This window comes from Equus asinus, chromosome 21 (assembly GCF_041296235.1).
Source record: "Equus asinus isolate D_3611 breed Donkey chromosome 21, EquAss-T2T_v2, whole genome shotgun sequence".
Lineage (NCBI taxonomy): Eukaryota > Metazoa > Chordata > Mammalia > Perissodactyla > Equidae > Equus > Equus asinus.
Genome location: NC_091810.1, coordinates 86,863,679 through 86,886,391, shown reverse-complemented (window position 1 = coordinate 86,886,391; position 22,713 = coordinate 86,863,679). Strand labels below are relative to the sequence as shown.

At 34.5% G+C, this 22,713-nt stretch overlaps 1 protein-coding gene across 1 annotated transcript in view; it reads right to left on the bottom strand.

The window, feature by feature from the left end:
• Positions 1-18: 18 nt before the first annotated feature.
• Positions 19-22,713, bottom strand: part of SLC25A36 (solute carrier family 25 member 36) — a 34,470-nt gene continuing 11,775 nt past the window's right edge. Inside the window, exons 2-7 of the mRNA XM_044753924.2 lie at positions 21,262-21,426; positions 19,142-19,219; positions 16,473-16,573; positions 8,548-8,614; positions 5,830-6,119; positions 19-3,916 (exon numbers count right to left, since the gene is read on the bottom strand). Coding sequence (XP_044609859.2) covers positions 3,723-3,916; positions 5,830-6,119; positions 8,548-8,614; positions 16,473-16,573; positions 19,142-19,219; positions 21,262-21,426 — 895 coding nt within the window. The 3' untranslated portion in view covers positions 19-3,722. The remainder of the gene's footprint in view (positions 3,917-5,829; positions 6,120-8,547; positions 8,615-16,472; positions 16,574-19,141; positions 19,220-21,261; positions 21,427-22,713) is intronic.

Sequence of the window (22,713 nt, the reverse complement as noted above, 5' to 3'; positions counted from 1 at the left end):
AGGAAAAAAAATCCCATGTTTTCATAAGCATATTTTATTTTTCTGAATTTTAACAATTCAAATAAAATTCAGCTAGTTAACATAAATACAGAGTAAATGCATATAATTTACAGCCATGTACATAAATGCAAGAATAGCAAACCTCACATAAATGGTCAAAAGATAATCAACTCTTTTGAAGTTGATTATTTAGTTATGACTGACAGGTCATAATTTAATTATTCACATATGCAGGGGTACACATTCACAACATTAACACAAAAACTGAGTGAAACTAGAATTTTCAGTTTCTAAAAGGAGTAGCATAAAAGCAGTGTATGGATTAACAAGAAATATAGGGGCATGATGGAGAAGAGATCTGAGTGGAGAGAAAATTAGTACATTAGATTAAACACTTTTATTTAATTAAAATTCCTTCCAATTTAAATCAGAAATGTTTGTATTCTTAGGAATGTTAAAGTCATGAACAATATTAAAGGAGAAAAAGGCTGAACTATTTATCAGCCCAAAGTACTATCCGTCTGGGCAGAAGAGCATGAAAGCAACAAAAGACGAGCACAAACAATGCTAGAGGAGGAAAAGGATAGACATCTGATTTCCAGCACTTACATTCTTCAAGTTCAAGTCAAAATTTTTTTGATTTAAAACAAATCTAAAAACACTGACATGTTTACACTCTAGAGAGTAAAAACACTCATTATCTCTAACCACCTGAACTCTGCTGGTCCTAATACAACAACGCTATTACACAATGGGCACGAGGCCTTAGGAGACAAAGCCTGGGTTAAATCACCTAATGATGTTCTCTATCTTGGTTTCAGGTACAAATCAATTACTTGTGGGCCCCATCTAGTAAGGTCAGGTCCACAAAGTTACAGACACAACGAAAATTAAGACAAAGCTTTGGTGATTGTTTCCTGGGTTTCAAAGCACTGTATGGTATCCCACAATCACAGGGTTGGTAATTCTTAGATTTGGACTTGAAATTTAGGAAACTGCTTCTATAAGCTACAGATACTAGCACTCTATCTGCCACTCTAGGAGAGTATGCTCTTTCAGTATTTACTGCTTTTAAGTTCAGTTCAATTTTCTGAGAAGATTCTATCATAAAAGCACATACCAATCTGAAGAATGCTGACTACCTCTATACCAGAAATAAAAAGTTATCTGATAGAAAACAGATGAAAACAGTTAAAAGAAAAAAGTCCAATGCTTTCAGTATGTTTTTCTTTTTAATTATGTGTATCAATTAAAAAAAAACTCCAAATAAATGTTTCAGAGATAAGCTTTATATACAATTTATACACATAGTTTTCTTTTTTAAATTATCTCTGTCACACTCAAAGTAAACTACAGCAGATTGTGCTTTGGCGAAAACTTCAACTTCGTTTCCATTTGTGCACAAAGAAAGTCTAAGAGTCTAAGGTCTCTTTCCTTCTACTACATACGTAATACTCACTTTTAAAAGTTGAATATAATGCACTAAAGGCCAACGTAAGTTTTACTTGCTAAATACAAACAGGAATAGAATACATCCTCATCCTTGAAGGACACTTGTTATAATTTGCTACAACTAAATAATAAAATGTTCCTTAGCTGCTGGTTTTCATATCATCTTTAGTCATTTGTGGAGTACTGAGATCGTTAAGATTAGGAGAGTCTGTCCTACATTCAACACAACTAATGTTTACGAGTCTTCACAAGGCAAATGGCACTGTATTAGGCAGTGTATGTGGCAGGTGAAAAGGCAAACACTATAGATTGAGACTTTCTCTACAGATTTAAGTTAAAACCCCTGTTACTGTTTTTTTTTTTTTTTGGCATGTTCCTCATAATAAATATCAAAGCTGAAATTCACCATAAAAGGTACGAATAATTCCAAAGGTAATGAAACTAAATTTGCCTTTGGTCTCCTAACAGATTGGAATATTTTTAATTCCAATCGAAGCACCTCAAAAACATCCAGTTCCTGCTGATTACAAGTTAAGAAGGTGGAGGAATTTAAGAGGGCACTATGTTTCATTGGTGACAGCAGAGAAAGCTTGCAATGACATGCTAAAATGTCTACGTTAGGGGCACTACAGTGTACACAGAATACTTAAAACATTTATATTAAAGATCTCCAAAATAACAACCCTAAAACCCAGAAAAATGTTACGAACACTATTTCTGCCTAATACATGACCAATGTTTAAAAAAAACAATCTTAACATGGAGTTCTCTCCACTCTCATCCATCAAAAAAAGGCCACAAAGTGCATCCACAGAGTCATTCTTAAGATACAGCCATTGCACAAAATGTACGGGTCACATATGCTGAAATGAGTACCACACTGGAGCTTAACTAGAAATTTTATACATCAGTATAGCAATATCCATAAGCAAACGTCTCTTAACAGAGTTACAGCAAATATCTTTATAAGGGCCATACATATAATACATTTAAAGTATTAAATGGTGCAGTTTAACTCAATAGCAAAATGTAAAAGCTATATCCTGTTAGCACACTTACTCTGAATTAACGTGACTTTCTATGAGTTACCATTCAAGAAATTAGGACAGAATAAATTTCTTGTCAAAGCAGTCTGTTCATTTACAAAACTTTACGTCAATTACGATCTCTACCTGCTTACTCAGACAGGAGAGGGCCCTTGTTCTGTTTATATTGCCCCAGATATTTATGTTGCCTTAAAACAACAAAAAAACCACAAAAACTTGCAATGGCATAACTGAAAATTACCATTTTCTCTACAAAATAAAGGCAATCTATACAGATCTTCTAGAAACAATTCAAAGATTCAAATTCTTAACGTGAAAGCAAATAGAGAAAGATTCGTTAAGTGGTAAATTTTTTCCACTTTAAGAAAATTCTACCTAGAAGATAGGTGATAATTCGAGTTCGTAACTAATAAATCACTGAAGACAACTGCACTCATTCATGTATCATAACGTTAAACAAGATACGAGGACATGCTCAAGTTACTGAAAGGACTGCGAATCAACATTTTACTGGTTTATTTTGTCCCAAATGATTACAATTTGACTTTGATATGTTAACAAACAATCTAAGTGTCCACATTATGCTAAACATCAAGCATCTGTAAGCAGTGAAAACCAAAACATTTTAAAGCTAAAAACATACAAGATATTTATACACTATTTCATTGCTTGTCAAAAACAATGACTACTAATTAACTTTAAATAATTAACTTTAAAATATTGTGCCAGAGCCTCTGAAGGAAACATGAACACCGAGGCTCTCACTATTATTGGTGTTATTTTACAATTTTACACGAATTAAACAGCAGCCTGAAGTTAGAAACTTATGACTGTCAATACTATCTTTGGATACTTACAGTATAGTATATAATTAGGGATGGCTTTGTTTAGAAGATCGGAAAAGCGCTCATGGAATAAACACTACTCTGACTGCCACAGATCAATAAAATGCAACTGTGTCCCACGGACATGGTAGAGAAAATGGCAATTTTGAGGAAGGAGTGCTTCTGAAGGCTCTTTCTTGGAGGCAGCTGAGATTTTTTTTACATTACTGAAAAGGCCAAGTAATGTGGTTGTGATCACTTTAATTCCTACAACCAAACTTCCACCTAGGCATAGTTACATGTTCCCAACTATTCTTCTGTCCACCACACTGCTTCGATACTCCATGGTCCACTGTCATCTTTTGGTCTTCCCTTTTTATATCATGGCAGCCCGAGGCTGCTATCCATTGAGTAGGTAGACCACCAGTTCATAGGTGGCCATCATAATGGCTGTGTTTGGAATCTGTCTCACCAGATGAGTCGTTAGACCGCGGTAAAGAGACCCGTAACCTTCTTCTTGAACAAGCAAAGATAGTGTCTGAAAAAAAGATCTGTATTTTGTTCCCTCTTCACGTAGTCTCGTTCTTACAACTTCTGTTTAGGAAAAAAAGTCGTTTTATTTAAACATCAGTGATATCTTTATGCCTTCCCAATACTGAACACATCCCGTCTATCAGTCTGTAAGTGTATGCTTAGGATAAAAAAGGAGAGATTTTTAATGTGTAACTTATTGAAACCAGTCACCGTATAACATCAAATTTCTAAGATAGCTGGCTAAAATCATGTAAACTGATTATAAAATTCCATAGATCTCTGAATGGTAAAAGACAGAATAAAACAGGAGTATAAGTTGCATACTCGATACAGATCCAAGGGAGAACAGATATAAGAAAAGGTGAAGAAGTAGGAAAGGGAACGGAGTTAGCATCAAAGATGAATACAGAAAGATGCAGTGAGAAACAAGTAGAAAAGATTAAAGAAAAGTGGACAGAACAATGAGAAAAGAGAATTATTAATCTATTCATAATGGTCCACATACACCAACATGAAATTTCACATGGATAAGGCTGAAAATGTTTAGTGCACCAGCTGTCAGGTAAAAGGCCCCATTTGGGAGGGAACTAAGCAAAAATCATAAAGTTTTAGAGCTGCAAGGAATCTTAAGGGTTACAGTTAGTCCATCTGTTCTTTATTTTAAAAGGTGAGGAAATAAGGGCACTGAGAGGTTTAGTCGGGGTAGAGGCCGGGACCAGAATTCAGAGCTTACTATTAAGAGTCTGTTCTTTTCGCACCCATTATTTCCAAAATTTCTCACCAGAGTACTTGGGATGGGCCTGAGGGAAATGCCCTAAAGCCATTTTCACTGCAAATGTTAATATATTTGAAATGTCTTGTGTCCTCTCTTGAAAAATTCATGCCATTTATACATTCCACTTCAAAACACTGCTTCTAAGCTCTAACTCTTCTCATAAGGACGTGATCTCACCGGAAGGAAGAGTGCTTAGACTCCACACTCTCACTCCCCTTAGCACCAGCCTCGTCCTCCCACAGGAGGTCGGAGCCTAAACAGTACGGCTGATCCTGTCCTCTTCTGCCTTGTCTTACACAAGTGCGCAAGTTCCCCCAGGAAACTGGTTAAAGAGCTGCTTTTACTCATAAATTCCATTTTAGAGCAAATACTCATTTCCTGGTCCTGTTTCATTTTTCCTGATACAGCTTTACCGGCAGAGCCTTAGCTTTCCAAGGTGAATGAAAATGGTAATCAGCGTAACAACCAGCCTCAAACATACCAAAATCAAAGGCTGCATTTAAAACAACAAAAGCTACAAAAAACCTTCCACATGCTATAGCCAAATTCTTAAGTGATTTCCTTAGCTATTAATGAAATAGGCCAATACTGTAAAACTTAAAGACAGAAATAAGAGAAATTACTCATATATGCTTACTTGCTAACGTGAAATAATATAGAATAGCTTGGTTTTGGGCTTACACACTTCAATCCAAATTTGGGTTCCACCACTGAGTAAGCTATGTGACCTTGAGCCAGTTATTTAATTTTCAGATTCCTTCTTTCCCATTTGAACATGAAAACAATTCGGTGATGTTCTAAGCACATCTTGACTTAAAGAGAAGATGAGTACTTTGTAGGATTTTTATGTAGATTAGCAATAATGCATATAAAGTACCTAGTATAGCACCTACATCCATACCTTGTTTTTAAAAAAACAAAACTTGCCCAAAGGTCACATGGCCGGAACCTGACTGCTCCTGGGCTGAAATCTAACTGTCCAGAGCACACGCTAATCCACCACCATGCTCCTACAGCACATACTGAGTATTAAAACAGCCTTATGTTACTTATACAGATTGAATCCCATTGTGAGGAACTCCTAAGTAGCTGTATTTTGTTAGACTAGAATTCAGTAAAATTTCTAAATGCTCTAATAGGTGGGGAAAATATTCCTGAATTAACAGATTATTACTCATATAAACTCAACTCCTCTTACCATGTGGATATGCTATAGTTGTGGCACAAGTTTTTGAGGTGGCAGCAGCTAGCATCATTCCCACAAAATCTGAAGCTTCTTTTACAGACTCTTCATCATTTTCCACCGTAGAAGGAGCCTTATAGTCCAGTAGTTTTTGCTTAATACTTTCATAAATAACAAAATGGATAACAGTCTCTGATATGCCAGCATATGAAGCAGACATGCCCCTATAAAATCCTCTAAGTCCATCTGTCTGATACACTTTACGAACACATTCAAAAGCCCCCATTCGCTTTTCCCCACGGTTCCTGAAAAGCAAAAAGGAAAAATCTTATTAATCTAAATAAAACAGTACAGGTTTTTAACTAAAGTAAATAAAATATAGTAGAAGTATGTCATTCCCCTCTCTAAATCATGAAGAAGTCAAAACAGAATTTTAAAATGCTCATTTTAGAAATCCTATTCTTTTGTACCAATTTGTCATATTAGATGGGTAACATTTAAGTAATTTATTTTACTAAATGCAAAATACACTGCATCAAATCTTCAATGTCACATCTGCACTGAAGCTTGCACTGCACGATAAACAAAGGAATCCCTTAGGCCAAATACACTGCAACCGCGGTTCAAGACAAAAACAAAATAAACAAAAAACCCTCATTATATTAAATCTAGTTCTAATACAACAGAGAAGTTTTTTAAATTTAATAATGCATAAAAAAGAATGACAGACACAACAATGATAGCACATCACAAAGCAAGCAGTATGATTAGCCTAATTTCTGTGCACCTGAAGGAATCTTCCAACTCTACTCAATTTCTCCCAAAAAGTGACTGGGTGAATTTAAGTCAAACTTCCTATGATCCTTTAAAGTCAACAGCCATATCTTTCGTCTCCGCATCCTGCTGGACACTGAATGAGGCCTTCTACAGTTAGAAGCATTCATTAAGCACTGTGCTCAAGAACACTTCTTCAGTGCTCCCTAAGGGTGCAGCATCTACTTTTATACAAGTATATAATTTTGAGTTTGTAAAAATATTTATTACACCTCACACTATGATCCCCCCAATAGAACCTTATCCATAAGAACTGGGTTTAAATGCTACCCACAGGGGAAAAAAATAGAAAACTTACCTATTTATAAATTATACATAACCTATTTCTCACATAAGATAAAACCACAACTAAGACACCTACCCAATAACCTACGGATTCCTCTGGTTTTATGAACTAATGATTGTCTTGAAGTAATAACTGTCCTCAATTAATGATATTGAATAAATAAATAGCTTTTTAGTTGAATGATCCATGCAACCAACTGAAATTAGTTTCTGCCATCAGATCCTTCCTCACAAGAAAGTTAAAAGAACTACAAGTCCCAAAAGTAAGAGGCAAACACTTCACCCTGCTCTTGATCTCAGTGTCAGAAATTAGCATCCTCAAATCAACCTTTCACTATACTCCAACCCCATCCCATTCCCCATCTCCAAGCCTAAAAAACTGTGCTGGCTTGAGTTACAATGATAAGTGAAAAAATACCATTAAAGAGTTGCAAGCCACGCTTTTCCTGGATCCCTTATAGGTCCGTCCTGTAACATACTGAAACATGCCCCCATTGACAGTACACTAACTGGCACCTCGCATTTTTTTTAACCTTTGGGTGAAGTCTTACTTTTCAGATCTTTGACTTTAAAAAATAAACTCTGAGTTTTGCTAAAACACTTATGATTTCATTAAAAATTATTCCAGATCAAACAAGAATCAGACACTTGAAGTCTCCAAATAGCGCACAGTTCAACATGATAGAATGTGGAAAACAGATATTTAAGCAGGCATAATTGTAATGATTTCTTAGGTCAGTTTTATCTCTAGTTTACAAGATATAACACTACTTCCCAAACCCTAAAATAAAAACCAGTGGAAATCTGTTATAGTCTACTCCACACTGAAAGGCTCAAACAGTTCCAAAACCAGCAACATTACTATTATTATCATACACCAGATAAAAGCATTACCTTCTCCCATCCTCCAGTTAAAGGCCAACAGGAGTTGAGACGGTCAGACTCTAAGCTGCACTACTCCTGGCCTTCTCTCAGCTCCCAGAACATGCCAAAGGCCCTAATCTTAGGACCTGTGAGGTTTGCACTGACTGTCGCCACTGCTTGAAATGGGCTCAAGAAACCACTCCCTGACTGTGCCATTTCAAGCTGGTCCCCACTGCTTCCTGGTGTATCTCTAGAGCCTAGCAGTACCTCCTCAATATAGAGTTATTGAGTCACTGAATTCTGCTGCTGTAAGGTGGTCAGTGCTAACAGATGAAGTCTACAACCACATGAGCTAAATCCCACGCCAGGACTTTCTGCAATGATCCGCAAAGATCCAGTCTAGACTAGTACATCATTGGGCTACTTTGCTATCGGGAGGCTGATTACAATCATCCATGCAGTCAGTATCACTTCTTGGGCTGGGTTAATACATCCTTTTTTTTTTTTAAAGAAACCCCCACAACACATAATACACCCTCTTTCCTGGAAAGTCTCATACTGCCAACTACTATATTACTTTTGCTTCTGACAGCGGACCCAAGTTTTGGGAAAAAAATTAAAAAACAAACTCAGCACCAAAAGAGGGGGGAAAACACGGTTAGACACCTGGCACTGAATCTCAATGATATGAATATATAGAAAAAAACTAATTGAAACCAACTTTAATTCTGTTTTAATGAATTAACATACCTTGCATCAAGCTGTAAGCGGGTCTTTATAAGCCAAATGGGGTTGGTCGCTGTGATTGCAGTAAAACCTAAACAAACATGTTTAAAATGAACTCTGGTAAAAATGAAGAACACACTATTAACTTTAAGGTTTTTAATATTATATAAATCTATATTAAAGAAAATGCATATAAATATTTAAACTATTAACTGATGTATGCTTTACATTTTTATTTTACAAATCCATACAGCCACGAACATTTGTACTTTGTTTCCAATCTACATTCTTGAATTCTGACCATAACTAAAAGATTCTTTTAAAAGCAAAATCTGAAACTCCTCTCCCAACATATTCAGAATATCCTCAGGGGCGCCCTCTACTCTCTAAGCTGAATTCTGAAACCCATTTCTACAAACATACAGAAATGTTGTGTATTCCAGGGCTTTTTAGCATGCAAACTCGTCTACAACAGCTACTGGGGTCCAAATAACACCACAAATCACTATGTACAAAACGGATTCAACAGAAACATCAGCATTTACTAAAATGTTATCTTAAGTTGACTATGTAACAGAAAGGATTGTTGTTTGGCCTTATGGATACTTTATATAAATATACACTCACTAACACTGTTAAAATAATGGTATCACAGAGGTAAGGTTTCTGTTAGGGTTGACAGGACAGATCTATTTTCATCCACTTAAACACACACGAAAATTCAAAAGTTCAAAAAGTTACAAATTGGAACTTCCCTCTCCCTTTTATAGACACTGAAGAGAGAAATTCAGGGTAGAAGGCAGCTCTAGTTTACTTTAAACTGAAGTACTATGTACTAGCTGTCAGTACAGAAGGGTGGGCACCTAAGATGGCTCGCTCCAGGAGTCAGTTCAGATCTCTGGAACAGCGTGTGTCTGGGCCAGTGCATATCTTCTACTACTTGCTATCTTCCTAGTGTTGTGGAACCACAGCAGTATGTGAAATGCAATCTCGATGATGGGAATTTATGAAGATTGCTTCAATTATACAAAACAGGGTTTTAATATATTGCTTGTGAACATTTAAGATCAGTTACACAACCTTCGCAGAACTACTTACATGAAGCTACATTTATTCAATTGGCCTTTAAATTCAGTGAAAAGTTACATGCAGAAATGTCTAAGGATCTTAACTGTTTTAATACTTTCTATCAAATACTAGCAGGTCAAGCACATTATTTTTAGAAAGGTAGAATATACAGCACATTTAATATGAGTAAAGTACTTCCAGGAACAAAAATGTCGTGGTGTACTTAGAAATCATTTGTTTTTCAAGTGAACAAATAGTGCAGCACCAATTATAAACCTTTCCTGGCTTTCAAAGTTAGTATGGGTATATCTACAAACAATTTTACTAAATTAATTACCAGGTGGAATTTAGTCTCATAGGTTCTTTTTCCTTCTATAATGTAAGATAATTAGCTGACTCAAATTTTACTCCCTTAATCTACTGTTTTAACACTGTAGAAATAAATAGCCAGATGTTTCACAAATGGACGCTCAAATTGAATCTATCAAGCAAGATAACTGGAATAAAAGTTAGGTTTGATAACTCCTATAATTATTTTATAATGATTATATAGTCTCCATTTCTCTTATGTGCTTTTAATACCACATACATACATATAAAACTAGAATGGGACCAACAGTTTTGAAGCATCAGCCAGTACTAAAATAATAAAAATCTAAAGCGTGGGATGGGTTGTCAGGAAGATTTTTAGCAAAGAGGTTCTTTTCATGCATATATTCTTAGAAAAAGGAAAGAGAAGAACTATAAGAAACTGTCAGACCAGTTTAAATATTTCGTTTGGAAGAGATTTTTCTAGCATGGCCTGGCTTAAGTGAGAATAAAGTTAAAGAGTATTATTTTTTCTTCTCTTGAACCTCAATTTTTTTAGGGAAAAAGAAAACTAAAGATAAACAAACTATATTTTAAAGCAAATATGCATCAAATATCAGTATTCTGATCATTTAATGATTCTTTATCTTTAAACTTAAAAGTCTGTATTAAATACAAAATGTTTGTAACAGCATTAGGGGTTTATTAGCGAAAAGCTGCTAAGCAGCATAAACCAACAAAATACTCTGCATTACTCACAATGGTCTCTATTAATCATTCTGTGGAATTTTGAATTTAAGAAAAAATATTTGCTTTTTATTAAATTTTAAAAGCCTAAAACTGGGAATATCCTCATAGGAAACTTTTTTAAAAAATAGCCTGTCTGGGTGAAACTCTCATTCAATTTATTATACTTTATTTGAAAAGAAGATGAGCACTCAAGTTTTGTTTTAAATAAAAGTTCTCTTTCTAAAAATACTAACTTAGTACCAAGCTTAATACTCTTCTCCAAGTCACAAAATTCCTCCATTAGAGGCTGGAAAAAAACCCATATATAAACTTTAAAATATTACAATAAAGATTTATAAATGTTACTGGGAATAAATATTTTAAACACCCTTAAAACTATAGTTTTAACTATTCTCTGTTCATCTTAATAAAAAATGACAGGAAGCAAACAACAGGTATTTCTCACTTAACTAAAATTCATTTCCAGACACAAATTAACCTATGGAACAGGACACATTAAAACTGAGGTGAGAGAATGCTGTCATCTTAGGCCCATGGAACTGCTGCCATCAGTAACCTGTGCTGACAATAACTGTTTTGCTCCACTCTCCCAATAATAAGCCAGCTCTCTTCATAACAACACCAGCCTAACTGCCAGCAGACCATCAGGTTAGATAAACAATCTAGGCATAATCCACAGGTTTTTTAGCTATTGGTCCTTTACCAGTTAAAACTTTGGTCCTTGAGTTTTAGGCTATGAATTTCTCTTAACGAAAGAGACTCTAATAAACTAAGTAGACATTATTAGGGTAGTTAAATCTAGAAATATATAATCTATTAATTCAAGAAATAAAACAAGTAGGAAGAAACAAAAATGTATCACCAACTTAGAATTATATATCGTAAGGCAAAACAGCCAAAGCTAAACTTATCTTTCTATTTCTTCTAAGACAAATATACACAAAGATACTGGAAATGGCGCCACTGAAATTTAGAAATTTCCTGTAACTTTTTATTTTGGCATTTAAAACTGGTGACATTTTGACAATATGCTAATTCCTATTAATATTCTGAGTACCGTGTTAAACACTAAAATTGACTCAGAGGTAAATGAAGGATCTAGCGCAGGTTAAGAAGAATTAATATTGCTCCAGTCAGTTAAAGCCCAGTGGCAGTATACTGGCCATACTGTTAGTGGTGTGGTTAGTATTTTATTAGCGAGTTTGAAAAAACTTTTAAAATGCAATTTTTAAAGTTTTGGTTAATCTAAGACTCCACTGATAATGTAAACCAATTAAAAACCAGATTAAATAGAAATCCTGCTTATAGTAAACGTGCTGAAAATGTCTGTTTCATTAAGTGAGTGATACCTGTAGTATTGCATTTTTGGTACTTTTTTACTTCAATTAACTTCTGTAAGATCAAAGCCCACCTAACCGTCTAAGAGAAATGTACTAAAACTAGTAAAAAATTTAAAAAAACAAAAAACCTATAAAACTAAACAGCTAAGATCCCATACATTCTTATCCTGCATTTATTTGGAAACTAAGGGTAGGTATTTAAGATCAACGTTTTTGCAAGAGAGTAGAAAGCCAAGTATCAACAGACAAGAGAACGGAAAGTACTGTATTAGACTTCCTAAATGTTATGCTAAGGAAAAGCAGCAACTACTTTTTCTAAAAGTTGTAGGACGGTATGATACCATTTACATGTATATCTTAAACACTGCTATCAAATTCTTTGGAGGTCAAGGCTATTACGGCCAAGCTGAAGACCCCAGGCTTTCATTACACGATGACTAAAAAATTACCCCATTCTTCCTTCTAGAAGGAATATTACAAAGGAATCAGACTTAAAGTTTTATAAAATAGTCAGATAATGCACACACAAACTCAAAAATAAAAGTTCATGTCCCGCCTTCTATTAATTCCACAGCTATTACAAATTCCCAGGGTGTGTTTCTTATACTAGAGGCTGCAAGAGATGCTCAGATCAGTACTCACGAGGTTTAAGTTAGTCCATATTTCTACAGGAAGTGACCTGCGGATGGGGAGCATGAGATGACACGATCTCACTCTTTTCTCGGGAGAAATGTACAGTAAATGCCTAAAATAGACACAGGCTTTTCTGTATCATAACAACAAGCAGTGACCTCATCAGAAACACGTGTACAAAATGAATCCCATTGGAAGGATCTGAGAAATATTTACTGTGAGACCTAACTTTTTTGAAAATTTTAAGTTAAAAAAGAAAAAGAAAGGAATATCAAAATGGGCCATAAATTAATAAAAAAAAAATGTACCGAGTACTGAAAATTCTGCCACCTGCAGCAGTTTGAGTCCAAATACTTACCTAAAAGAAGACCAATTCTGCCTTAAAGAAAAAATGCTAACCTTGTCAAAGGGGAATCTGAGAAAATATTTAGAGATTATCGTATCCCATTTTCCTACTATTATCTACCATGATTAGAGTTGAAATCACAATTTTCTATTCTTTATCAGCCTACTTAGTAAATCTCAAAAAACAAAAACCAAAAAGCAAACAGAAAATTCAAGTAAATTCATTTTGTAACTATTCATAATTTTCTCTGATAAAATACATGTTGCTACAATAGTACCTTTCACCTTTTGCACTATGGCCAGTAATATTGCACATCCATTTTTATGGAATGTTTTGGATTATTTTGTATTTAATTTCTTGTGTTCTACAAAACAAAAAAGAGGAAGAATGTTTACACACAAACACACAAAACACCTATCCAACCATCCATCTGGTTGAATGAACTGCCATGGGCAAAACAAAATTTCCATTTAATGAGTAAAAACTTAACCTTTAGTAAACTTTAAGTCAAATAGAAAAATATAACTTGAAAAACAACAATGAATGCTATAAGCAAATAAAACCTACTAGGTATGTAGTAAATGTTAAGCAAATAATTATTGGTATTCAAAAAATTGAACAGTAATTGTTTGAATATAATAACCCCACCCAAAATCAGAATTCATTCCCTTTAAATCTGTAATATATATAAAAGCAAATATATTCCAGATAAAAACTTGTGAAAGTTGGGAATTACTATAAAGAAAGAAAAAACTTAATACTACTTTTTGAATACACACCTGTGTCTAGGTGTATACAGAAGGATACGCAAGTTCAATTAAACAAAACAACACAAACACCCTCAACAGAACAGCTTCAATAGCTAAGTTAAGTTCAGCCTGACAAAAGTCACGAAGAGGGAAAAAAGGCAGGTAAAACATAGAGGCAACATTATTTCACTTTATTAAACAAACTCGCAATTGGAAAAATTTTTCAATGCATGAAAATTTATAGCTCAAATTTAGAAATTTACAAATTCTTAGGGTAGTCCCTTGAAACTACCACAAATGAAAATAAGACCTACTTTAAATAAACTGTCTTTTTAATAGAAAACATTTAGTATCTAAACTTTTGAGTTCATACAGATAAAATGCAAAATTAAACTGAATTAAGGTTACTTGGAATTAAAATTATGTACAAGGTATCTTACTAAATCCTTAAAGTGTGTGCTGTTTGATGTGGCAAAATCTTGCAGGCACTATCATTAATTGCATTTTTTGGATATCGAAGTGACAAGGTTAGCATTTTTCTTTGAATAGCTAGTTAAAAAATGATTTTTCACATGACTGCCTCCAACCACTTTGCACCCCCAATTCATATTTAGACAACCTCTAAAAATGATCCTGAAGAAAAACCAGAGCAATCTGGTCTAGATTATTTCAAGAATGAAGGGGGCCAAAGTCTACCTTAATGAGTCTGCATGGGACCGTTCAGTTTCACCGACACAGTTATGTATAAAAACCGTGAAGCTAAATGTTAATGCTCATGAATAGTGCAAGGAAGCTCTGAAAGCACAATTCTCAGAAAATGTAACTGCAAACAAACGGAAGAAGTATTTTCAAATTACATAATAAATGTATAGTGCAACAATCTCTAAACAAGTATAAGACTATCAATTTACCAAAATTCAAGGAGTTCCAGTTGGGAAATAGTATCAATGCATAGATAAAAACAGATAACTATGAGTTAACATTTGTCCACACTTGAGAAAAAAATGAAAAATGACAATTCCACTGAAATTCTTTGCAATGTCATACGAATATGGTAATAAATTCTGACGAGTTATTCTAATGAAAAAAATACGTTCCAGTGGGAATTAAGATATTCTGAAACTCTAAATTTGCAATACTGAATATATAACAACTATCCTCAAGTTAAAATGATTGCTCATCTACTCTCTTGACTTCAATTCTTTCAAAAACGAAAGATCAGTATTTTTAAAATAATTTTCTGGGGTTAAAAAACAAAAACATAAAACTGGTAATCCAAAAATATATTCTTAAAGATCCTAACACAGTAGTTATATAGTTTGAAATTGGCCACTTTTACCTTATACCTACTCAAATTTGTAGAGGGAAAATCACATCTATTCGTATTGAACATCTGTAAAAAGTACATTAAAAATAATTCTATTTGTAACTAGATAATCTCTATGGTACTAAATAATTCTCAAACTCCAAATCTATGTAGACCAACCTACTCATTCCAAGGTGAAGGTTAACAGAGGTTCAAGTAAATTATGTAACTTGCCCGAGGTCTCTCCTCATTGGCAAATAAGAGTATTTCACCACCTTGATCTTTAGGTTGTATCTTCTAACTATAAAACTTCAATGACTCGGTCCACAATTACTAAATATAAAAAACCCTGGAACAATTTGAAAGGTATATGCTAAATTTATTATATGGCTACTGACCTTTCAGAAATAAGTATTTCAAACTTAACACTTAGTTCATTAAGTTATGTGGTTCAAACTGATCCAATTTATTTCTAAACAAAAAATGGTTAACAATTTAAGGCACTTATTATTAAGCACATAATTGACACTCAATTTATTGATCAACAGCTGATGAAATTAGTTATAGTTCGCTCTATTAGTCATAGCATAATTTGGAAATGGGAGGTATGGTTAAATATGCAACAAAGTCTCAGAAAACTGCACAGAGAATTTTCTACCGAGAACCAAAGGCCATGGCTTTGTCCAACATGCATGGCAGCAAATGATTCCAGAACCAGACTAGTCAAACCAATCTCCCAATTTATCTTTAAGGCAGTGCAGAGGCCCAGGACTAGATGTTTTAATTCAGAGTCATATATACTCATCAATGATGACAGATAAGTTCCTGGAAACAATGCTACAGCAAGCATGTACACATAGCCAGTGCCTAAACTTCAAGTGCTGTCTACTGTGATTTACATGGAATGCTATAAACATATTTTTCAAAATACGTACATTAGAGGAACTCTGAGTTATCAATAATACATCACTCACAAAAATTTCAGCATTTGAGCACAGGACAAAATGAATACTTTACCAAGAACTGCCGGCACATTTCAGACAGAAGCCAAAACATGCAGCAAAAAGAGAAAAGGCACTAACAGAAATTGAGGAGAGAAGAGTAAATTATAGCTCCATAACTTATTTATAGTGTAATTATGGTTGGATTCTTAAACTGTTAAAAGCGATCACTAAATATTCAGTGAACTACACAAGACAATGTAAATACTATATTACCTGTATGTTATTACAAACTCCTAATTACAAAAATGCCAACTGACAATAGATTTTACATGTGCCTCCTGATCAAAATTTATTGTATACTAATAAATGTAAGAATCGTGTTTGCAGATGCTAATTAACGAAAAGTACATCGTCTTAACTTTACAATGTGAATTCAGTATAAATCAATATTAAGTCTCTAGGTTTCAGAAAATTTTTTTGCTTTTTAATATTATATATTCATACCTGCCATTGCAGCTGAAATCATGTGTACCTGGGTAGAATCAGGATCAAATACACCATTCAACTTTTCCTTGCAGTTTGAATAAGCAGCAAAGTATATTGCTCTAAAATAAAGATTTAAATGTTATCAATAAATACGTTGCTTCACTCATAAGATTTAAATGACATGTAAATTGATCTTTATAATTTTCAAGTAGAGAAATCTAAAAACATAAGGTCCTAGCCACATTCTCGTTACGTCAGGTTAGTTTACACAATTTTTTCCATGAAGATCCTGAGTACTTTTTGTACCAACTCATTAAGAAAGAAACAAACTCAAAAGTAACGTTCCTCGAATGTAAAGCATCCTCAGACACCCCCACTTCCTCCACCCCAATATCTTAGTGGGAACTGACTAACAAACAGAAAGTGTTTGTATGAGATTTTAACATGAATAAGGCTCAAAGGCATATGTAATGCTAAGCCTAAACTAAATACACTTACCTGAGTTAAGTAAATGTAGTGTGAGCACTTTTATATATACACATATGGTTTGGTTTTCTTCGGCGGGGAGAGGGAGGTAGTACTGACCCAACCGATCAAAGTCTGTGTTGCCCAATTTTGAGACCCTGGGTACCTTCTCATCTATACTATAAACAGAGTCGGTCACAGGACTCTTCAACAGACAGAACAATCCCTAAAGAAATCAGCCCCACCAGGTCAGGCCGTGTTTTCCAACATTTGTAAACATTCCATTAAATTTGTAAATATTTGCCCTGTTAACTTGTTGACTATGACTTTATGGATCCCAACTACCTCCTCACTGTTTAGCTTTCCAGAAACTGAACTGCTTCCTTGCTGTATCAAACATCCTGTATTTCCCAACAATCCCGATTCTCTGTCCAACGATGGACAGTAGACAAGTACAAACGGGGAGACTCACTGTTGTGCCTTTTTAAAATATGCTTCAGGAAAAAGTGAAGTGAATATAATTGAAACGAAACATTCTACTTTATGAGAAAGAAAAAAGCAGGATACATTTAATGATGCCAAATTGCGAAGAAGAATAAACAATGCATTCCTAGAAATCAATAAGGAAAAAAAGATATCCTAAAGAGAAAACTGGCAAGGAATATACATATATGCAATCCACAGAAGAGATAGACAAATGACAAATATTACAAGGAGAGCATGCCTGTACCACAATTAAACAAATGTAAGATTAAAAGTGAAAAATCATGTTTTATTTATTTGGCAAGTATTAAAAGACATGGATAGTAGCCAACCTTGGTAACATGTGGATAAAGAGCAACTCATTCACTATTTGAGAATAAACATAGAGGATGCCTTTTCAGAAGGCAATTGAGCATTATTCATTACTTTTAAATGTGTACATGTTCTTTTATCCAGAAATTCTACTTTTAGGCAACTAGCATAAAGAAACATACTTGGGGGCCGGCCCAGTGACACAGTGGTTAAGTGCGCACATTCCGCTTCTCGGCAGCCCGGGGTTCACCGGTTGGGATCCCGGGTGCATACATGGCACTGCTTGGCATGCCATGCTGTGGTAGGTGTCCCACATATAAAGTAGAGGAAGATGGGCACAGATGTTAGCTCAGGGCCAGTCTTCCTCAGCAAAAAGAGGAGATTGGCAGCAGTTAGCTCAGGGCTAATCTTCCTCAAAAAAAAAAAGAAAAAAGGGAAAGCAACATACTTGCTTAAGTACTCAAAGGCACAGCTATGTTCATCAAACCATCGCTTTTAACAGCAAAAATCTGGAAATAAATGTTTATCACAAAAGGAAAATTTATGAATGAGGGGATAGTCACACTATACAATTTTTAAAAACCTACATATTTTCATGAAAAAAGCTTCAAGACAAATTTGGTGAAATATTTTTAATATGATTCAATTTATGTAAATGATAGCATATACATATTAAAAATCTTCTGTACATGATAAACCAAAAAAATTAATGGAATACTATATACCAGACTGTTTATTAATGATGGTTATCTAAGGGGAGAGGAGTTAAGTGTGTGTGAGAAGGGGGACAGGGTGAGAGGCAATGTGTTTAACGTGAAATGTCAAGCTTTATGCTATACATATTTTTCAATTTTTACAATGAGGATGGAATTTTGGATAATTTTCTAAAAAGAGAGAAAAGAGACCATAAAAAGTTGAAACCCAATAAATAATGAGACATGGATCCAGTACACTGTTTGGATACAGAGAGCTGGGTATGCATTTTCACTGACTGTGAACTCTGTGCAGTGTTCTATCATGCAAGAAGTCAATCTAAGATAAAAAGATATCAGAGAAAAATAACAAACTAACGTGTTAAGGCCTTTTTGGATAGGAATGAAACCATTCTGTTTGGCTTGTCCCCTAAGCCAAAAAATAGGGTTAGTTCTAGAGATGCAGGTCTTCTCCTTTCTTACTGCTGGTTCCTTTAGTTTGTCCTTTGCCTTTTCAACTTGGTGTAAAAGCTGCCTCGCAATGATCTCACTAAGAGGTCCTTTGCACTCCCACAGGGTGCAATCTGCCCATTCTTTTAGATGGTTACTGATGCCTGTTTGTTAACCACAGTGCTTTATCCTTACCACCTTGACTTCTGTTTAGCATCTCCCCTCTGAAGCTTGAAACAAGAAAGATTGACACAGTTTTACTTAGTTAAAAATTTTTATTTTTACCTGGAAGGGGCCACCCCTACTAAATTAGGGCCTAATCCTCTAAACAATGAACGAGGTCCTTCTTTTTCCAAGATCACCCTGAAAGAGAAAAATATTATTTAGAAAGGAATGTCCTCCAAAGTCTGGTTCTTTATTTGTATGGCAAGCTTAAGAGTCTAAATCCCATGTTTGTACTATAATATGTTATGCTGCTCTGGTCAATTTTCCTTGTTTTTCTTGACATAGCATAAATTACTGAAGACTGATAATAGATTTACTAGTGATGATAAAAAGAACTCCATTCAGATCCTTTCCTAAAACTTTTAAAGACGTAACAATATAGATTGCTGCATTTCTTTTTATATGATCATACGACTCTTATCTTCAACTTCCTCCAACATACTATCTTTATCAGCAAATTCAATTCCCAATTAGAAACGTATGTCCCCCCTAGTATTTGAGCTCCTTTCCTCAATACTGAACAATTCTCTCAGTACTGCAGTATTCCAGTGAAATGCTACTGCAAAAACCTATCACCCTAACATCCTTTAGGTACTATAATAATGGTTGGCCTGTTACCACTTCTCCCGCTACTCAGTTAACATTTACCACATTGAATACTTACTGTATAAAGACTAAGCAGAGAAAGGAGACAGAAAAGAAAGGGTGGGGCCCCTGCCACTGAGAAATTTGCTGTTCAGTTGTAGAAAAAAAGAATGATATTGAAACAAATAATTTAACAGGTCATATTAACAAGCAAATACTATAATTGGCAAAGCATAAAATTCACCTGTTTAAAGTGCCAATTATATCTCAATAAAGATGTTGGGAAAAAAGCAAAGGCAGCCATGAAACAGATTGATTAGGACAGAGCCTCTGAGTCGGGAACAATGGGAATGATATTACATCATGGGAGGTAGTGTTAAGGCAAGCGAATGCAGCCCTGGAATTCAGCCGCTACTGGTGACAGGTGTAACATGTTAACTTGACTCCTATAAGACAACCTGAAAAACTAAGAAATTAAAACAGAGCCCAGAGGAATTCCTAAAGTTCCTGTGAGGAAAGTCAGAGAAGGCAAAACCATCGAAAAATAGAATAAAAAATATATAGTACTGTCATAGAGGTCAAAGCAAGAATTTTAAGGAGAGGTAATCAGTGGTACTAAATGTCAAAATCATGATATTAAAGTACTCTATTAACCAAAAGAGGTATTTATCTATAACTATGGCATTTTAATCCAAAACTGTTAACAATTTTATGCTACCTATTCATATACTTAGGCAAGTCTGAAAAAAGAAAAGACTGATGAAATCTTTTGGTAGTGAAAGTAAACACAGAGTATGAGTTTATTTGCTACTACAAAATAAACACTATTGAACTAAGTTCAAATAGATTATGTCCCAAGTGAGCTGATAAGGCAGACACACAAGGCATTCAGTTATCTACTTAAGTTTAGACATGTAAAACCTAACTTCAATAGTTTTGAAATTTCAAATCCAATTTGTAACACAATGAAAACGTAAAAACAAATCTTTTTCAAACCATCAAGAAATGTCAAACAAACACTGAATTCCATCCTGAAACAAGTACAACTCTGCTTTAAATCTCAGTTATGTTTAGGTTATACAAAAATCACACACTGCCAGTAATCGGCTGTACTTACTTGTGTTGAGTACTTGGAAAATTAGAAACACAAAAAGAGTTAGCATTTAACACTATTACATTTCAAAGCTAAACAAATTAATAATCCAAAATAAAACGCCTACAATAGCTTTAGAAAATAAATCTATTGGATAAATGTAGATTATCCAATATGCTAATAACTTCTAAAATTTCTAATAATTCCTAAAAAATATTCCAAATACATATGATTCAGAAATAATATTACATTTTATATTATCCAACTAATTGTTTCTCTCCATTAAGGATTATCGTTTCTAATAAACATAATTCAGAGTAACTCTGTCATTAAGTTTGTAAAAAACCTTTTTAAATATGGCAGAATAGTGGGCCAGTGGCGCAATGGATAATTTGTCTGGCTACAGATCAGAAGATTCTAAGTATGGCAGAATATAAACAAACATATGGGCATCAGTAAGACAAACAGACTAAAAAGAAGTTCATGAATACTGTGCTCTCACTTTAGGCAATGGAGAGGTCCAGGAGACACTACTCGGTTGACACTGGCTCCAGCCATGGTGCTCAGCTGAACTTCAGAGATGTAAAGCGTCACAGACGACGACTGCAGTCGCGTTTTTACAACTTCCAGTGGACATGTCAGAATAGCTCCCACTGTACCTCCACATCTACAAAAAACCGACAAGAACAAACTCATCTACACTTCATTCGTAAGTAAAACAACTGGGCAACTGGGGTTTTGCCAAGGTACTAAAATTTAAGATAAATTTTGATTTTAGAAGACTAAGAAATTTTTTTAATGTTTCATTCATTTGACTGCATACAAACACCTCCAGTAGCTAAAAAGAACTGAGCTTAATATCTACCTAGTGAGAATAATTAAGCTAAAGGACTCCGAACAGTAGGTGTTGTTACTAAAATTTACTGGTAAGTCACATCACAGCTTTAAATACTGTTCCAAGGGTTTATCTGGTGCTCCTTGTCCAGATGTTACTTGTGGCTCTATTGAAACCTTGACCATCATTTGAGGTATATCCTCTCTCTCAAACTCCTCTCTTATCTTTCAAAACTCAAGAAATGGTCTTCAGAGCAGTAAGATATAAACTACTGATGGATAATCATACGGCTCCCATTTTAAATATCCAAATACTCAGAAGTGTTTCACCTACAAAAAAATACAGCATTTGAGTCTCAAAATCAGTCTGTTGGACCGACGTGGAAATCTGTGCAAAGTAGAGAGGCTTAGCTCAAAGAATCCAATTTAAATACAAACACTGATCACCAAAACGACAACAGAATAAAAGCTGTAAACAAACGAATTATTTAAACTTTTTAAAGGTATATAAAAATAGGCTGAGTAATTATTCTTTTTAAACGCAAGAGTGGGAAATACTTTTCTCTTAAGGCACTAATATAGCTACCCAGCGGAGCCCTGAGAACCGCTTTCTAATCAGAGGAAAACCACTTGGAAGAGCTCTGACTACAGTGAAAGAAAAAAGCAAGGCTGAGTCAGAGGCAACCCGAACTCCAAAGCGGGCATTAAAGGAAGAAAAAGAAACGCAGCTCACCACAGAAATACTAAACACTTCTACCTCCACAATCTTAAAAATGTATACATATAAAATATATAATAAAAGAAAAGCAGGCATGGCAGCAATATCACTCCAAATAAAATTTAAGACAAGAAATCATTAAATAAGCAAAAGTAATTCATAGTGATGTTAACAGTACATGCTATCAAAACAATAAAATTGAAACAAACTTTATGCAACTAATAAAAGTGAAAAATACAACAAATTAAAAAGAGAGAACATCCATATGTAAAACAAAACTTGACTCTTAGCTCATACCATATTTTAAAAATTAGCTCAAAATGGATCATAGACCTTAATGTAAAACATGAAACTATAAAACTTCTAGAAGAAAAACATTTAGAGAACAATCTTTTTGACAGG